This window comes from Pistacia vera, unplaced genomic scaffold (genome assembly GCF_008641045.1).
Source record: "Pistacia vera cultivar Batoury unplaced genomic scaffold, PisVer_v2 Contig423, whole genome shotgun sequence".
Lineage (NCBI taxonomy): Eukaryota > Viridiplantae > Streptophyta > Magnoliopsida > Sapindales > Anacardiaceae > Pistacia > Pistacia vera.
The window spans coordinates 1,258,490-1,277,867 of record NW_022196250.1 but is presented as its reverse complement, the minus strand read 5'-3'; the positions used below and the strand labels follow the sequence as shown (position 1 = coordinate 1,277,867).

The 19,378-nt window shown below is 32.9% G+C and overlaps 1 protein-coding gene and 1 pseudogene across 1 annotated transcript; one reads left to right on the top strand and one right to left on the bottom strand.

The window, feature by feature from the left end:
• Positions 1-4,631: 4,631 nt before the first annotated feature.
• LOC116143020 lies at positions 4,632-10,407 on the top strand. The gene is made up of 4 exons (XM_031428437.1): positions 4,632-4,709; positions 8,213-9,328; positions 10,032-10,059; positions 10,218-10,407. The coding sequence occupies exons 2-4, from the start codon at positions 8,227-8,229 to the stop codon at positions 10,405-10,407; spliced, it is 1,320 nt and encodes a 439-aa protein (XP_031284297.1). The 5' UTR covers positions 4,632-4,709; positions 8,213-8,226.
• LOC116142972 lies at positions 9,278-16,033 on the bottom strand (annotated as a pseudogene).
• Positions 16,034-19,378: the final 3,345 nt, after the last annotated feature.

Here is a 19,378-nt window from a genome sequence, read left to right as displayed (position 1 = left end):
CCATGTGAGCTGAGTGATTGACCAGCGGTGGGCTGCCAAACTACCTCCATTCATAGGCAAGTGGACCATATGGGCTTGACCGTGAGGGGGAGTGTTGGAGATCTCATATCGACTAGGCACACTCAAGCCAATGGGTTTATAAGAGTGGGCAATCCTCCTACTCAATAAGGCCTTTTGGGTGAGGAGTTAGACCCAACTCAAATTCTAACACACTTCACTTAATTTTTCTATTTGGTCTCTTACATTTTTATTTACCACTTAATTTTTATTTTTTAAGAATTTTCTTTCATTAATTAATATAAACCTGTTGAGTATTCATTATTTATTTCATAACAGCATTAACAAAATCTAGGGGGCTTTTTTTATTATGAAAGTACTTATCAAAATAATTAATTTAAAAAAGTGTAAACTCACATTATTTTTACAATATTAAAGCATGCATTAATAGATTTAGAGAAATGCTAGATGTAAGTTTTTGTACAAAGTGATGTGGTAGCTGCCACACCACCAATGGCAGCTGCCACATCACTTTGTACCAAGATACTTTGTAAGAGTCTTTGTACATTTAGCGTTTTTCATAGATTTATTATGTTCGTCAAACAAATTATGTAACATCCTAAACGAAATGTGAATGCTATGAGACATGAATTCAATTTTAAGTGATGTAATTACATCATATTTTGATTTAGTTTGTGTTGCATGTCATATTTTTTTTTTAATTTTCATAACTTGTAAAGTAAATATTTATATTTAAAATTATTTAAAAATAGGGGCAGTTAAAAAGGAAGGAGCTGTTTAAATTTAAAAAATAATACTACACGAACAATAATTTCTCATAAACTTTCTCTCACAACTCTGACGTGACAATTAGCAATTGGTTAGCTCGTAATTAATTAGTGGGACCCATGTGAGACCCATTGTGAATTGACTAATTACGAGCTACCACGTCAGGGTTGTGAGAGAGGGTTGTTGGTGTAGTATTTTTCAAATTTAAAAAAAAAAATATATATATATCTTTTTTCTAAGTACATCCTCTTGAAACTTGTTTAATTATTTGTTTGGTCTAATGATTCGAAAAAATTAAAAAAAATGAAATACTATTCAAATTTTTTAGTTATAATTAAATATTTTTATTATTTGAAAATTTATTTGGTACGATATTGTTTTTAGATTAAAAACCATTAAAAATTTTAAAAAATGACTGAAAAACGGTTTTCTAATTTTAGGCTAGTTTTCAAGATCTTATTCAAAAATAGTTTTCGAAAACATTTTAATTCCATTCAATCAATGATGTTTTCATAACATAGGATTATCACTGAGATAGATTACCTTGAAGATTAATAAGAGAATGTTATATCAATATGTTTGGCTAGATTGGTAAGTAGAAATAATTAATATGTTTGGTTGGGAGGAATAAAATATTAAAGGAGTGGTTTTTTACATAATTGCTTTTCCTTTTTAATATTAATAATATTATTATTATTTAGAGCATTACTTTTAACCCCTTATATTTGAGAATTTAGCTAAAACACCCTAACAACAAAAGTTTAAAATTTAACACAATGCACCTAGCCACCTAAGACAACTGTTGACTGTCAACCACCACAGTTGGCATTCGTCAAAACAACGCATGACCAACTAGATCTGGTCGGTCGTACATCGATCTGGTTGTTTTCGACCAGATCGAAGGCTAGAAGCGGCAAGATCCATTTTGGTCATTAATGTCCAAATATATGGGCATTAATGGCTATGCATCTGGCTAAAAATTGTCAGATCTATTTTGGCCATTAACGGTCAAATCTGTGGTCGTTTATAAATAGCAAAATGCATGGCCATCTGGCCATTTTCGGCCTTTTGGCCAAATCGGCGCCTGGTCGACCAGATCTGGCCGGTTGTGCGCCGTTCCTGTGGCGGCCTACAGCTGTGGCTGATAGTCAACAATCGTTTTGGATGGCTAGGGGTATTTTGGGTATTATTCATGTAAATAGTGAAGATATTTCTATCTAAAAAAATAATATTTTGAGGTTACAAAAGTCATTTCGCACATTTGGACTAATTGTTATTTAGTAGACATATGAGGACATTTGTGTCCAAAATGTTTATTAATTAAGGATAAAATTGATATGAATAGTAGATCATCCCGATAATAAAAAAATAGCATCTTTTCAGATGGTAATCAAATTACCTCCTATATTACCTACAATAATCCCTATTGGTATTGGTCAATTACTAGAATATTTTATTATTTGACATCCAAACATTGTAATTGTCAGATTAAAAGATAGATTATTAGTGTTATTTTTTATGACCCCAAACCAAATGCTCAGTTCATGTTATATGATTTTATTAACATTGTTTTGTAGTCTCTGGTGTTATTTTTTTAGTTTAACATTGATTAATGATTATCACGTAACAAATCAGGTTTTGTTTTTGTTTTATTTTTTTTTTTTGCAAAAAACGAGACTTTATATAATAATATAAATTTCTGACGCCGGTTTATAACATCTTATGAAAGGTAGAGAGTTGCTTATTCATGTTTTCCATCATAGGTTTACATGTATTTAAAGTCTCAAACTGGAGAAAATTGATTAATTTATTTTTACTGTCGAGAGCTATATCCACTTTACAGTGAGAATTTTACTATAAAAAAAAAGAAAATTACAAGAGTATTACAAAGTCACAAATTGGCTTTCCACTAAATCTCTTTTAGTGGTCCCACTCTCTAATTGTGGTTTGTCCTCTTGGTAGTCTTTGTATTATGGTAATTTCATAAACACCCTTTGAACACAGAAAGAAAAACACTTGCCCCCCCCCCCCCCCCCCCCATCAACTTTAAATTAAAACTACAATATGTGATGCCTTCCTGTAGTTTAGTCCTTAAGTTGGACGATTGACTGGAGTTACCTTTTGAAAAGACCATATTACCCTGAAGATTATTAGATAAATATTTTTAATTTCAATATTTCTTCATTTGGGTAAAAAACATAAAAAAGATCTTTAAGAGTATGATTTTTTTTTTTTTTTTTGTAAAAAAAATGTCTTCTAAAATATCAGTGAAGAAAACTTTTAAAAATCTAAAGAAAATTTAAATATTAAAAAAATATCAAATTTTTATTTTCAAAAATATTGTTTGTATAAAGGGTCCGTTTGGTATTGTTTCTTCGGATAGAGTTAGGAATTAGAGTTTATAGAAATAGAATTTTTGATAACAGAGTTTTATAAAAAATGTTTTCAAAATATTTTCATATGTACATAACCAAGAAAACAGTGAATTTTTTATAAATTCTAATTCCATCTACTATAATCAATATATACTTTAATTAAAGAAACAGTATCAAACCGACCCTATAAATGAGGAATGAAAATGTGCAGCTTCAAGTGTATATAGATTTTCAAGGCCAGCCATTCCAATATATATCACCAAACTTAATGTAAACACAAGCAGATAAGCAGGTATCCACTTATCATTTTTCAACCCCACACCTTACTTTTATACTTTACCAACTTTTCCCTGATTAATTGATAATTGTTCATTAAATACGTACACTTTGATGGTTAATTGAGAGAACGAAGTTAAAAGATAAATTTCCCCTTAACGTCAATTCAACGATTCTTTTATTTATTGAATTGTATAAATAAGAAACATTAGTTATTAGGTAGTGTGAGAATTTTTAAGTCAAAAAATTGAATTTACAATATCTCTACCACATATAATTATACATGTATACAACAAAAAGAAAAAATTGTCCAATATAAAAAAGTTAGAAGAAGATTTGAAAAACCAAAGGGTGTCTATGAAACTCTTGCAGAAAAAGAAAAAGAAGAATGTGATGTAACGTAGCAAATTGCAACACCACCCTTCACCTTCAGTCAAAAAGAAGGATTCTAAAGGAGGATTGAATATCTTCTTTAATAGTGCTTTAGAATGGAGTTTAAATTACGCAAAGGATAACTAAAGGAGAAAAAGAAATTAAAAAGAAACCAAAAATCATGTACCTTTCATTCGAAATCCACAAACTAATCTGGATTTGGATAAAAAGAACTATTCTAAATATGGAAAGAAGAGACAAATAGAGATTAATCTATATAATATATGTAATGCATGTCTATAATATAATTGTGCTTAGGTTCTTTACTTTCATCTTTGAGCTTGGGATGATATTTTATAATAAAGTTATTAACACAAGAAAGATCCATACTACAAATATCATCTCATTCGCAGTTATTACATTTTCAATCTATTTAATCCTGTAAACGACCTTGAAACATTCACTCTATCGAATATCGACAACCATTTGTTAATTCACAAATCAACCAGCTGCTCCATTTGCTTCATAAGTTTCAGGTGCAACTTATCCTCTTCTTTAATTTTTATTATCATCTTGTATTGTGGAATTATTGGATCTCTTGTATTTGCACTAGTCTTTTTATTTCTAGTCCTCATGGTAGTAGTCTTTAATTAATTCTGTAAAAGGAATTATCATGTTGCCCATATCTACCAAACACATTTTCATAAGTTTTTTTTATCCTTTATTTAAAAAAAAAAATTCTTTCTCATATTCACATTTCACTGTTTATATATATGACTCTCTGTTATCCTGTCGTTGTACTTCAGATTTGTAAAAAGAGCCTCCAAACATTGATTGCGACAAGTTGTTAATTTGACACCCAAAATCAACCGGCTGCTCCATTTGCTTCACAAGTTTCAGGTGCGAACTTATCTTCTTATTCATTAATCTTTATTATCATCTTGTATTGGATCTCTCTTTAGTTTGAACTAGTGCTGTTTTTTGTTTCTAGCTAGTTACTAATTGGTAGTCTTTTGTGTTATGGTGATTTGCATAAACAGCCTTTGAAACACAGAAAATACACACTTGACCCCCTTAAAATAAACACAGAAAAATGAAACATACCCTTTTGGAATATTTGACTATATGTTATCAAGTCATTATGTTTCATTAAAAAGGATTTACCTTTATTTAACCAGCATGCATCCAAGAACCTTATCCATTTTCATGAAAGTTAGTTTGTGTTGATGATGAAGAAATGCTATTCTAGATAGTTGCATATTAAGACATTGACACAATTGAATATTCCCTTAGAAATTATATGTTTTAAAGAGCTTAGTGAAGTAATCTGTATGTTGATGATGAGTTTTGCTATTTATAAACGCTATTTATTTGAAGAATGCTTTTATTTAATACAAGAATATTTTCATATGTATTTAATTACTACCTATGGCCCTATGAACTTTTGCATTACTAAACTATATATATTTTAAAGAAAAAAAGTGTATTTTTAATTTAAAAAATTAATAGTGTTTTTCAAACCACCAGACAAAGTAGCCATCCCCTAGGGTTCAATATATGACTCTACATATTATAGATATGGCCCATTGCATGCTCATGTCGACAGATTTGGTTTTCCCCATAGAAACTAGTTTGGTTTAGTTTTATAATGATAGTTAAATAATGAAATGAGTTGATACTGTTGTGGGTATTCAATCGGATGCTAGCAAATTCTAAATCTCATAAAAGCGAAAATAAAGCGAACAAATGAGAAATAAATAAACCAGACACACAAACACAAGATTTATAATAATTTACTCTTTGTATGAGAGTTATATCCACTTTATAGCTGCAGAATTTTACTATAAAGAAAAAGAAAAATTACAAGAGTATCTTACAAATGTCACAAATTGGCTATCTCACTAAATCTCTTTTTAGTGGCTCACACTCTCTAATTGTGGTTTGTCCTCTTAGTAGTCTTTTGTATTATGGTAATTTCATGAACACCCTTTGAAACATAGAAATAAACACTTGACCCCCCATCAACTTTAAATTAAAACTACAAATGTGATGCCTTCCTGTTAGTTTTAGTCCTTAAGTTGGACGATTGACTGGAGTTACCTTTTGAAAAGACCATATTACCCCTGAAGATTTATTAGATAAATATTTTTAATTTCAATATTTCTTCATTTTGGTAAAAAACATAAAAAAGATCTTTAAGAGTATGATTTTTTTTTTTTTTGTAAAAAAAATGTCTTCTAAAATATCAATTGAAGAAAACTTTTAAAAATCTAAAGAAAATTTAAATATTAAAAAAATATGAAATTTTTATTTTTTATTTTCAAAATATTTTAAAAAAAATCTTAAAAAATTGATAAAAATTGATTAGGATTATGACTGAGATAGATTACCTTGAAGATTAATAAGGGAATGTTATATCAATATGTTTGGCTAGATTGGTAAGTAGAAATAATTAATATGTTTGGTTGGGAGGAATAAAATATTAAAGGAGTGGTTTTTTACCGAATTGCTTTTCCTTTTTACTATTATTATTATTTAGAGCATTATTTTTAACCCCTTATATTTGAGAATTTAGCTAAAACACCCTAACAACAGAAGTTTAGTTTAAAATTTAACACAATGCACCTAGCCACCTAAGACAACTGTTGACTGTCAGCCACCACAGTTGGCATCCATTGAAACAACGCATGACCAACTAGATCTGGCCGGTCGTACACCGATCTGGTTGTTTTAGACCAGATCGAAGGCCAGAAACGGTAAGATCCATTTTGGCCATTAATGTCCAAATATATGGGCATTAATGGCTGTGCATTTGGCTAAAAATGGTCAGATCTATTTTAGCCATTAACGGTCAAATCTGTGGTTGTTTACAAATAGCAAAATCCATGGCCATCTGGCCATTTTCGGCCTTTTGGCCAAATCGGCGCGTGGTCGACCAAATCTGGCCGGTTGTGTGCCGTTCCTATGGCTGCCTACAGCTGTGGCTGACAGTCGATAATCGTTTTGGATGGCTAGGGGTATTTTGGGTATTATTCATGTAAATAGTGAAGGTATTTCTATCTAAAAAAATAATATTTTGAGGTTACAAAAGTCATTTCGCACGTTTGGACTAATTGTTATTTAGTAGACATATGAGGACATTTGTGTCCAAAATGTTTATTAATTAAGGGTAAAATTGATATGAATAGTAGATCATCTCGATAATAAAAAAATAGTATCATTTCAAATGGTAATCAAATTACCTCCTATATTACCTATAGTAATCTCTATTGGTATTGGTCAATTACTAGAATATTTTATTATCTGACATCTAAACGTTGTAATTGTCAGATTAAAAGATAGATTATTAGTGTTATTTTTTATGACCCCAAACTGAATGCTCAGTTCATGTTATATGATTTTATTAACATTGTTTTGTAGTCTCTGGTGTTATTTTTTTAGTTTAACATTGATTAATGATTATCACGTAACAAATCAGGTTTTGTTTTTGTTTTATTTTTTTTTTTTGCAAAAAACGAGACTTTATATAATAATATAAATTTCTGACGCCGGTTTATAACATCTTATGAAAGGTAGAGAGTTGCTTATTCATGTTTTCCATCATAGGTTTACATGTATTTAAAGTCTCAAACTGGAGAAAATTGATTAATTTATTTTTAGGAAAGAGAATTATATGGTAAATTATGAAAATGTTTTATGAGATAAAATAAATGCGAATGTCTGCCGTTTCAAGTTGTGAAGTTTCGTAGCTATTGTTTTGAGGCAGATTGTTTTCCTTAGGAATATTTTCATAGCTATTTTGACAAGTTTTTTAAACCAAGTTAAAAAAGGTTCTTAAATAATGTGAATTAAAAATTATTCATTTTACTTGATTATTTTTTCTTAAAGTTATATCAGTAAAATGTCATATTGAAAGAAGAGAAATAATAATTAGAGATGATCTCATTATTCACACTCCACTAATGTTACATTAAATTCTCGCTGTATTTCCCTGTTAACTTTTCTAACCCTCCAAACTCTGATTTATACAATTCAAATTACATCGATTTGTTGATTTGGCTGGCAAAATTGCTGGCTGCACTTCAGATCAATCTACCTTCATTTGGTTGATAAGTTTTCAGGTGCAACTTTTCCTATTCCTTTTGTTGTTGATTTTCCTATATATATATATACACACACACATCTTTTTTGCATGTAAGGGTTAACTTTCACTTCAATTCTTAAATACACAAGAATTGATCAAATAGATGACATAATGAATACTATTACGAAAATGGTAAATCATTTGATATGTAAAATGTTAGTATTTTTTTCCTCTGAATAGAGTATCCATCTTGTTCATACCATAACTTCTGCATTCTCACGTCCGTACTTAGTAAGCATATCGATTTTTGTTTTCTCAGATAGAGAGCTAGCCATGAAACCTCCAGTTTTAGGAAATTTTATTTCGAGCGGAATTGATGAAGTTAGAGGGCTGGTTTTGCTGAGCTTTTTTTTACAAATATTGCTCATCATATTTGGTTCTAAACGAAAATACATTGCGAGAACTTGGATAACGGTCCTTATTTGGTCAACATACATGACGGCGGATCCGGTGGCAACTTTTGCTCTAGGCAACATTGCTCGAAGCCCAGGAGATTCTACAGGTAATAATTCTTCAAAATCAATGGAACTCGAAGCATTTTGGGCGCCATTCCTTCTCTTGCATCTTGGTGGCCCAGATACTATCACTTCTTACTCAAGAGAAGACAACGAGTTGTGGTCAAGGCGCCTTCTTGAGTTTCTTTTTCAAGTTGTAACAGCAATTTATGTATTTATGCGGTCCTTGAGAAAACACCCTCTCTCACTTTTAGCTATTCCTATGTTGATCACTGGAATTCTCAAGTATGGAGAGAGGACTTTGGTGCTCAAGCTTTCAAGTGCCAAAAAACTTAAAGATTCTTTGTACCCGGCTCCCGATCCTGGTCCAGATATTCTTGGACGTGATACAGTACTCGACATGGATAGTGTTACACAAATGGGGACAAGCACTGATTTGGTACCAGTAAGAATTGAAAAAAGTGAATGCAGCAACCCCAAAGACGATTATTTGGCTTCTCATTTTTTGTTCAAGAGATTTAGGTATCTCTTTGCCGACTTAGTTCTTGGTTATCACGAACAAAAGGAGAGCTATGACATAATTCGTATGAGGTCAGCAGCAGAAGCCTTCAAATTGGTGGCAACAGAGCTTGGATTCATGTATGATGTGCTCTACACCAAGGCAACCATAGTTTATTCCAAATTCGGTATCCTTCTTCGTTGCATCTACCTCTTCTCTCATATTTTTGTATCAATTTTCTTCTTAATCATCATTCATAAGCATGCCTATCCAACAATAGACATCTGCATAACTTGTGTACTCCTATTTGGGGCTGTTGTTCTGGAGATCTTTTCATTCATCGCACTAGTTCTTTTCTCCGACTGGTCAAAACTTTGGTGGCCCAATGTCACTGAAGCTTATAATCAAAACAATTTCACACGCAAAATCATAATTTTGAAAAAAAAAAAAAAACTCACCCATTCTTCAACAAACCGACACAGAAACCCAACAAGAAACAACAAAAGCCAACAACCTTACAACACAAAACTAAAAACAAAGCAATATCTTACATCATTCAACGTAAATAATAAAAAAAAAAAAAAAATTTCCAGAAGACAAGATTTTTACCTGCGCTGCAGCACATTTTTTTCTCTAATTTCTCCTCCCTCGCTCTCTCTTTCCCCTTTTTTTCCTAACTTTATTTAATTAGAATAATGATATAAAAAAGTTTAAAAAGAGAAGGACATAAACAAATGAAAAATACTATGTTTACAACCTAATCTCACAACCCTAACGTGTCACCATATTGATAGTGTCATGTTTGCTCCCACCACACCCAAAGCACCCAAGACACTATGAGAAACAAAAGATCGTTCCTTCATAATGAACGGCTTAGAAGGAACTGCCGTTCCTTATGAAGGAACAACCATGATTGTTCCTTACCTTGTTTCTCTCTCAGACCCTCTATCAATACCCTTATTCAATTTCGTTATTCTTCTTCTTCTTCTTTGGAACAACCTTGTTCCTAAGGGATCTTCTTCTTCTTCTTGGAACAACGTTGCCCAAATGCAAGATCATTAGCAAATACTTATCAGATTACATGTTGTATCTGTTAATCATTTGTCCAAATATGTTGCCCAAAGGACTTGATATAAAGATACATGAGCTGAGGTTGTAAGATTTTTCAAAAAAGTGTTTCTAGAACATCTCATAGAAGTGATAAATCCTCTAAAATAAGAAAAGCTTGTTGAAGCATTCTTTAGGTCAACACCAGTTCCTCACTAGAAATAAGAAAGGATATAAAAGTAAGTTCTATTTTTTGGATGTAGGCTTCCTAAGCAATTGCAAGTATTGGAATTCGACGAGGATGGTATGAATAATATTGAAGAAAAATGGGAGATGATAAGTGAATTTTGCGTGGAAATGTTGGCATATGTTGGAAGTCATTGTGAATGGAAAGAACACGTTCAACAACTTAGGAAAGGTGGAGAGTTGATCACTCACGTATCCTTCTTATGACACATCTCGGTTTAAGTGAAAAATATCAAGTCACATTACGCTACTTTATTTCGAAAGTTAATGAATGAAATGTAAGATATAAAAATTATTTTTTAATGAAATAACCATATGTTAATGAATGATACTGTTCACTTAAGCCCAGATGTGTCATAAGAAGACATATATGATTGAGCAACTCTCCACCTTTAATAAGTTGTTTCACATGGTTTTTCCATCCACGATTAGTTGCACCATATGTCAACATTTCTATCCATAATTCAGTTACCATCTTCCATAATCGTTCATGGCTCCAACCATATCAGCTAGATTTCAGTTCTTGCAATTGCTTCGCTAGTCCACTTTCATAATATAGCATAGATAAACTTTTTACCCGCCTAATTTTTTGCGCTTGCATCAAGTACGTGGCTCAAATCAAGCATTACACTGGCTTCACTTTTTTAACTAGTAGACATATTTAGCCACTTCATTTTTGTTGCATGAAAAATCAAAACATCCGCACAAGTTTCCTTGTATCTTATTCCACCAATATCCCTTTAGGCAACATGGTTGGACATATATGACTAAAAGATACAACTTGTAATTTGACAACCATTTGCTAATTGTACAATCTATAGGAATTTCATTATCATTTGCATGGTCACCATAATCAGCATGATAGCATAAGTCAGTGGCAATGTGTCAAAATAGAAGACTTTGATCAAAATCTACCTCAATTGTACTCCAACAAAATTCATCAACACAACATTTTGGCCAGCGCTTTATGACCTCTCTCAGCTAACAGATCTTTGCATAGCTTGGATCAAAACGGTTTTCTTCAATTGTCTTGCTTGTGGTCCCTTGAAAATAATAGAAAAAAGTAATTTGAGTTACTTAACTAACATTTTATGGAAGGGGCATACCGCTTTTCCTTCTTGTCCTCGATCAATGTTGCCCCTGCACTTGAGTCCATAGATACAGAAACGGAAGCCCTGTATTCAAACATCACATTCTTCCTGTCGATTTTATTTTTCAAGGCAAAATATTACAATTTAAATGCTATTAAAAGAGACTCCAACATGAATACAAAGGCCCAAACCTGCATATTGCTTGAATTTATAATTGCAACATCTCCTTGAGTTGTCTGTCTACATGTCAACCAATCACAAGGTGAGAAGATAAAAGTTCTCATGTTAATGTACACAAAATGTCTTCATGCAGTAAAAGCTAACAAAAGTTTATGCATAGGGAGGAGCTTGCCATCGGCTGAAACATTAAAGGAAAAAAAAGGCTCCTGGCAACTTGCATCAACCGTATCCATTTCCAAGAGCTGGTGTTCCATGTCACAACAGTTCCACCCTTGTCTATGTAAAATATAAAAGTTAATGATGGTTAGCTCATAAAACAGTAAAGTGGATAAAAGCATTTTTAGCAAGAAAAAGGATGGATGGCTTCTGAATACTGAAAATTCACCTGCTATTGCAGCAGTGTAAATAAGACAATTCTGATCACTAGATGGAGAGAATCTATAGCAGGCCAAAACTCATCCTGTATGAATTTAAAAATGCGTGTAGTTAATTTGGAGCCCATGTAAAAGAGAATCAACTCCAATAAACAAAAATAAAGGCCAAACAAGAGAAGGCTTGAAGATTTTCCTAAAAGAGAATCTCTCTATTCTGTAAGGATCAAGTAGACATAAGTTCATGATACTTCTTGCTGTTGTTCAGATAGGAGCAACTATTAATAATATGATCTGCTTCTGGCCGTTGTTTTTTAAGAAAAAAACATAATAGTGAACAACAATATGCACCACGACACATTTAGCAACAATTTCATTAGATCTCCTCAACATGACGCAGCTTCATTAAATTGACCAAGATTGAGCTATGCCACCAAAAGCTAAGAAAACAAATGGTTTACATAATATATTTATATGGCATTGCTTACATTTTCCTTTGGTAGAGAAGCTACAACAGATGTGGAGGTTACATCTCAAGCCCTACCAGGGCCACGATTTCCCAAGGAGACAAGAAATTTTCAATTAGGGCTGCAAGAGAACCAAGCCAAGTCGTCAGTAGAACTCGATAAACAATAACAAAACAGTGAATTCATTTTCTTTTCATCGAGCTTGCAGGTTAAGGCATTGACACTTTAATTAATTTCTTAACAGAAGTATGACCTTCAGACACGTTAAGAACAATTCCCAAGCTAGGCCACTTTAAAACCCGTAATTTTCCATCCTGCACTGCACCAAAATCTAAGCATCTTATACCATGTTATTGTGTTAGAAAAAGACAACAATGTGGTCTTACTTATCATTTCACCACACCATAACTAAAGCCAAAACCATAGAATTCATTTAGAGAATCATTAAGATCTAGGTACGAAATACTTGGGGTTTGAACTATAGGTGGGCATTCATATCTGAGATCCAGGTACGAAATACTTGGGGTTTGAATTATAGGTGGGCATTCATATTTGTTTCTGGAATAAAGAGTCATGAAGCATAGCTTATCCCAATAAACAATAGATTAAATCTTCCTTCTAGCTATGGTTCACCAATAGGAAAGACTAGAAAGAACAGTAGACATTTGAGGTAGACATATTACAAGGCTCTTGGGCGTGTATCTACCCTATGGAGTAGAAAAGGGTGAAGCATACCAAAATGATAAAGGGAAAAGAAAACCCTAAAGTCCATGCAGGAAATGTATCTCACAAGAAAAGGGGTAGGATCCTACCCCACTACCGGCAGCAAGAACAGAACCCTTATAATATAAACTAATTTATAATTCATATTGTTTAATACAACCAAACTTCGAGAGATAGTATTGAAGTAAATTTCAAATGCTTTTGAGACCAAATTCCTTCACAAGAAGCTATATAATTTGAGAATAAATGGAACATTGAAGAGGAAGACTCAACAGAACATTATTTAACATGCAACGAAATGAAATCTTCTACTGGGTTCCAATAATTTGTGGTGAACCCAAATAGGGATAGTTAGATCATCTATTTGTGATCCAAAAACCATTTTCAAAAACTAAGATACAATTCATATTTTCCAAATCTGAAACACGTTTGACAGTTCAAAACTGTTTTTTTTTTGGGTAAATTCAAATAGTATAAAGAATGAAAGAATGAGACCCCAAAAAGAGAGTCTCTACAAGAGTTTATGCGTCCTGGACCTTCCCAGGAACCAAACAAAAAACAGTAGTAGCAAAAATACAAGCATTTACAATCCTGAAAACCAGTATAGGAGGATCAAGGAGATTCAGAGACTGTTATCAGTAATATTGAAAAATTAGTGACATCGCCAGAATAGAGAAAGGTAATTTCTGTAAATTAAGACCAAAAAAAAAAAGTGAAAATGTAAAGTTCAATCCACAATGTCTTGAGAAAAGTAAATCAGTATATTAAGTCAACAATGTACCTATAACCAAATACAAGACATATAAACGGGATAAAGAGTTCCAAACATCTAAATCATAACTCATTGAACACAAAAATCAACAGGATTTTCAGGATCTACAGTATCAAACACCTCAAATGTGAAAGGTCTTACTTTAATACTGTTTGCTGGTGCCCATCTGGGATTGCAAACAGAACAACAGGCTTTGAAGGTCTAGTGAATGGGACATCACATCTATAGTAGTCCTTCCTCTCCAGCTGCAAAATCTCTCCATGTTTTAGATTCCGCATGTTACAATCTCCAATTGCTGGAGTCTCAATCTTTGTCCATGGGTTGAGCACATCAAGGAAGTCCTCCCCTTCTGCGAGCTGCATCCACAATGGTAACAAACATGAATCAATATGTCAATTCATTTTTAGCACACTAGCTAAAACAAGTATATTTATGGATTATATGACGAATAATACAAATAATTAGATTAACTAATAACTTCACATTAATACAAAAATACTGCAGGATTATAGAGTTTATAAAAACAAAAATAACGCAATGAAAAGTTCTGATTATCAGTTTATTAATTGTACCTTCTTCTTCGTGATTAAAGGGTCAAATCCCATCAATTTGAGGTTAAATAATTCATTTGTTTCAAGTTTCGAATGTCAGCTTCAACTTTGTGGTCTCGACGATTCCTTCAAGCTGCAAAATACATGTTAGATGTGTGACGTTCCCACCTGGGTCTCTACTTATTTCCTTCACTATGACATTCCCAATCCATTTAGCCAATTTACTCATCTACTAAGATGGATATGGCATCAGCTTGGTCTATCCATATCCTCCTTGTGTATGTTGTAGCTTTCTCTCTAGAACCATCATATTTCTTATGGCTAGGAATGATGTGAACAAATGGTTCAGCAGGACCATTGATAAGGATCAGAAGCACACGTCTCTCTTCAATTGGAACAATGTGTCTAGGACACACAGGATAAATAATCTTCTTATTTATAGTACAAAGTTTGTCCCATTCCATGAGATTGAGATTTTTCAAATACCCCTGGAAAAAGAAAAAGGAAAAGGAAATTAGTATTCGTATTAAACAAACTATAATCATCTACCAGCACAACATTAATACATAACAGAAATTTCTTTACCTGTTCAAGTATAAACTGTGTCAAAGCCTCAACCTTCAGACCCTTCGCATTATTCTGATAGAAAACCAAGTACCCAGTTGGATTCTGGAGGGGTATTGAGGGCATTAAGAAGGTTGTCACACAAGTGTACGTGATGAGGAAGAAAGGAACAATTAGATCGAGTGCTGAGCTGGGGGTTGTTACCAGAATGAGCCACGTGGCACCATCAAAGGGGAACAGTTTGTTAGGACAACTGGGCTAGAAGGAATAAATTGTGGGAACTTCTGTAATGGGATAAAGAATGATTAGTGGTGTATTACTGGGAGGTTCCTAACACCTCGAATGGCTAGAGTTATCTTTTTGCTTAAACTTTTCTTTCGTTTTGATCCTTACCGATTGTATTGCTATTGTATTGCTTCTTATATATCAGTAAATCAATACAGAAATATAGAGAGTTCATTCACTATTGTTTGCATTTAGTTTGATTATCTCGTTACAATTCCAGTAAAACCCTTAGGTTCCTAACAAATTGGTATCTGAGCCGGTGTGGGTTATGGTGAACACCAGAATGGAAGGAAGAATTGATGGACTGGAGAAGGATATGGGAGTGTTAAGGAAGATATCGATAGTATTAAGGGGTATCTCATTCATGGAGTTCAGGGAGTGGATATGATTGAAGGACGAAAAAGAAGAGAGTGGAAATTGAGGGAGGGATAAAGGTGATACAACTGAAAATCAGACGAACAACGAAGTTAGTAGTCAGGGGCAATCGAGGGACAGTCAGACCAGTGGGGAGGATCGGACGATAAAGAAACTGGAGTTACCTTTATTTAACGGCGAGGATCCATATGGATGGGCGTTTCGAGCCGACAAATCGGATTGCTGAAGGGGAGAAGGTGAAAGCGGTGGCGGTGTGCATGGTGGGGCGTGCTCTTAACTGGCACCAGTGGGTGGATTCGTGAGCTCCGTTTCCAAACTGGGGAGCTTTCAAAACGGCCTTAATAGAGAGATTACGGCTGTCGTATAAAGGTTCGAAGTATGAGTCATTGGTGGCTCTGAAACAAACAGGGACGGTGACTGAATTTCGTGAACAGTTCGAGATGTATACAGCGCCTTTGCGTGATGTGGGTGAAGACTGAAGAATTGCTAATGGGAATATATACAAACGGGTTGAAAGAGGAGATTCGGGCTGATCTGCGTTTAACCCGGCCCAATACACTATTGCAGCAGTGTCTGATCAGTAGATGGAGAGAATCTACAGGAGGCAAAAACCTCATCCTGGATGAATTTAAAAACGGATGTAGTTAAAATGAGTATGCTGCTTCGTTTTCCTTAAGGACAAAAGGGTTAACTAAAATATACAGAATTTTTTATATACATTATTAAATGTGAATATGGAACTGTATATATTTGTGATGAATAAATGGTCCATCGAGTTAGTGAGTGAAATATGAGTCTGAAAACCACCTTTTGACTGGAACTGAAATAATTTAAAATATATTTGTATGAGGATGAATGCTTACTTTCATTTTTCCCTATTTGTTGACAGTATATGGAATACTTTGTACATTTCTTTTCGTATAAAAACTAATTATGGGGCCAAATCCCCGTAATGTTTTGTCCTGCTACTTAGCCTTGATGTAATTAGTAGCTTTATCTTTGTAAATGCAGATACCAGCCTCTTCTTCCTGCTGATCATGTGAAACCGTGGAATAAATTTGATTTTATATGCTCTTTTGTCGTATGATCTCAGAGGGTTCAACAAGGACACGAGGTAGGGGGCGTGGTGGCCGAGGAAGGGGCAGGGTTAGAGGTATGACTCTCTACTTTGGACAGTTACTCAAATCACATCATGTTATATGCTTCCAAAATGGATTTATATTTACGTTCATTACAAATTGTATATTGCAAGTTCTTTTGTAAATAGAAGCTGGAATCAATGTCACAAAAGCAAAACAGGGTTGAAGTATTGAATGTTTTGAGCTTGTTATTGTATTTGATTTCAGAAAATCTGCTGCATTCACATTGATTTCAAGAATTTGAGTATTGTCGCTCATTTAATCAGATAAGAAAAAGGTAAAAAAGGGGTTTAAATCTCATGACCTTTTGCCTTTATTGGAAAGCTCTGCTGATTATTTGGAGGACATTCTACTTCTATTATGTACATATTTGACAGCTAAATATAATAGCTGAAATGATCATTTAATGTAAATTAAAGTTCATCTAATATGAGCTGAGAGGGGTTATATGTATCAAGTAATGCATAATATGATTTAAAAAAGTTCCTCTGATTTTTAAACAATTTTTGCAAAGAAGCAATAGGTTTCATTAATCTCTTCTTGTGTTTGCACTAAATATTCAAGTATTTAGCGCTTGTATGTAGCAGTAGCCACTTGCTCAGGTCGTATCTTAGTCCCAAAAGCGTTATTGTTCAGTAATGTTTATGAGGCCTTTAAAATGTTGCTTTGCTAAGGGTTTTTTTTTTTTTTTTTTTTTAATCAATTGTAACTGTTTCTTTGCATTTGGCGGCCAAGAGCATCAACCTCCCTTATTTTGAGCTTTGCTTATTCACTTGCATAGTTGCTGATGCTGATTCTTTCAAATAAATGTTTACTTGGGGTTTTGCAGGGCGTGGTCGTGGAAGGGGATGGGGACATGGGTGTGGTCGTGGTCGTGGTCGTAATCTGGCCCCGATCAGCAACATTTTAAAGTAAGGTTTGGGGTTGAACAATGATAAGTGGATGCCTGCTCTGCTTGTGTTTACACAAAGTTTGGTGATATTTATGGGCATTGTCTTTCATTTCAAATTGTGAAGTTTGGCAGCGTAGGAACATTTTCTTAGTTATTCAATTCTGAAAATTTTTTCACTTAGCAAGTTAGAAGATTGTACAATTTTTTTCCGCTTTGTTCATAGGAATAATAGAGTAGTACATTCTTTCATTCTTAATATAAATAGATGTCCCATGCTAACTTCTTTTATTTTTTTTAATCAGTATTATTTTGGTGTCTATTTGTTGATTCTAAACTTATCTTTCTAGTTATGAGCATTTTTCTGCCCTGTCTCTTGAATTCTAAAAGCTTAGCTTGGGGATTGTAAATTTCTCAACTGAATCTGGTTTCATGGCATTTCTCATTGTTAGGCTTGAATGACAATCCCTATGGTGAAGTTGCATATTTCTAATTGTTTGTATAAAGGGTCCGTTTGGTATTGTTTCTTCAGATAGTGTTCGGAACTAGAGTGTATAAAATTAGAAATATGTATAGTCAAATGGTTAATTGAGAGATTGAGTTGTATAACTACGAAACATTTGTTATTAGTTGTATATGTACACAACAAAAAGAAAAAAATTATTGAATATAAAAAGTTAAAAGAAGGTTTGAAAAACAAAAGGGAGTCAATGAAACAACAGTGTTGTCTCTCTGGTGTGTTATCATCTGTCCACTGTCCATTTTCTTTTACAATATTATTAATGCATAATTTTATGTTAAAGGAGGATTGAATATCTTCTTTAATAGTGCTTTAGAATGGCGTTTAAGTTAAGCAAAGGATAATTAAAGGAGAAAAAGAAATTAAAAATGAACCAAAAATCATATACCTTTGCATTCGAAGTCCACAAACATAATCTGGGTTTGGACAAAAAGAATTATTTTAAACATAGAAAAAAGAAACAAAATGAGATTAATTTATATAATATATGTGATGCATGTCTATAATGGATTCTTTACTTTCATCTTTAAGCTTGGGATAATGTAATATAATGAAAGATCTATTCTCTAATATCATCTCATTCACACTTAAATCCTCCAAACATTCACTCTATCGACAACCATTTGTTAATTCACAAATCAACCGGCTGCTCCATTTGCTTCACAAGTTTCAGGTACAGACTTATCTTCTTATTCATTAATCTTTATTATCATCTTGTATTGGATCTCTCTTTACTTTGAACTACAGCTCTTTTTGTTTCTAGCTAGTTACTTGGCAGTCTTTTGTGTTATAGTAATTGACATAAACACTCTTTGAAACACAGAAAATAAACACTTGACCCCCCACCAACTTTAAATTAAAACTACAATGGAGATGCCTTCCTGTTGGTTTTAGTCCTTATGGAGGATTGACTGGAGTTACCTTTTGAAAAGACCATATTACCCCTAAAGATTTATTAGATAAATATTTTGAATTTCAATATTTCTTCATTTTGGTAAAACGAAAAATAAATAAATCTTTAAGAGTATGAATTTTTTTTTTTTTAAAAGAAAATTGTCTTCTAAAACATTAAAAAAATTTCTATCAAAATATATGAAAATTTTATAAATGTTGAAGAAAATATATAAAAATCTAAGGTAAATTTAAATATTAAAAAAATATGAATTGTGTTTTTAGATTAACATTGATTATTATATGATCTTATTATATGAGTTAATATTTAAAATAAGTTGAGGGGATCTTCATTGTAGT

Coding starts and splice junctions, on each gene's coding strand:
- LOC116143020 (XM_031428437.1), top strand. CDS start 8,227: ATGAAACCTCCAGTTTTAGGAAATTTTATTTCGAGCGGAATTGATGAA. Junction 9,329..10,031: donor TAATCAAAACAATTTCACAC/GCAAAATCATAA, acceptor TGTTGCCCAAAG/GACTTGATATAAAGATACAT. Junction 10,060..10,217: donor ATAAAGATACATGAGCTGAG/GTTGTAAGATTT, acceptor TTTTGGATGTAG/GCTTCCTAAGCAATTGCAAG.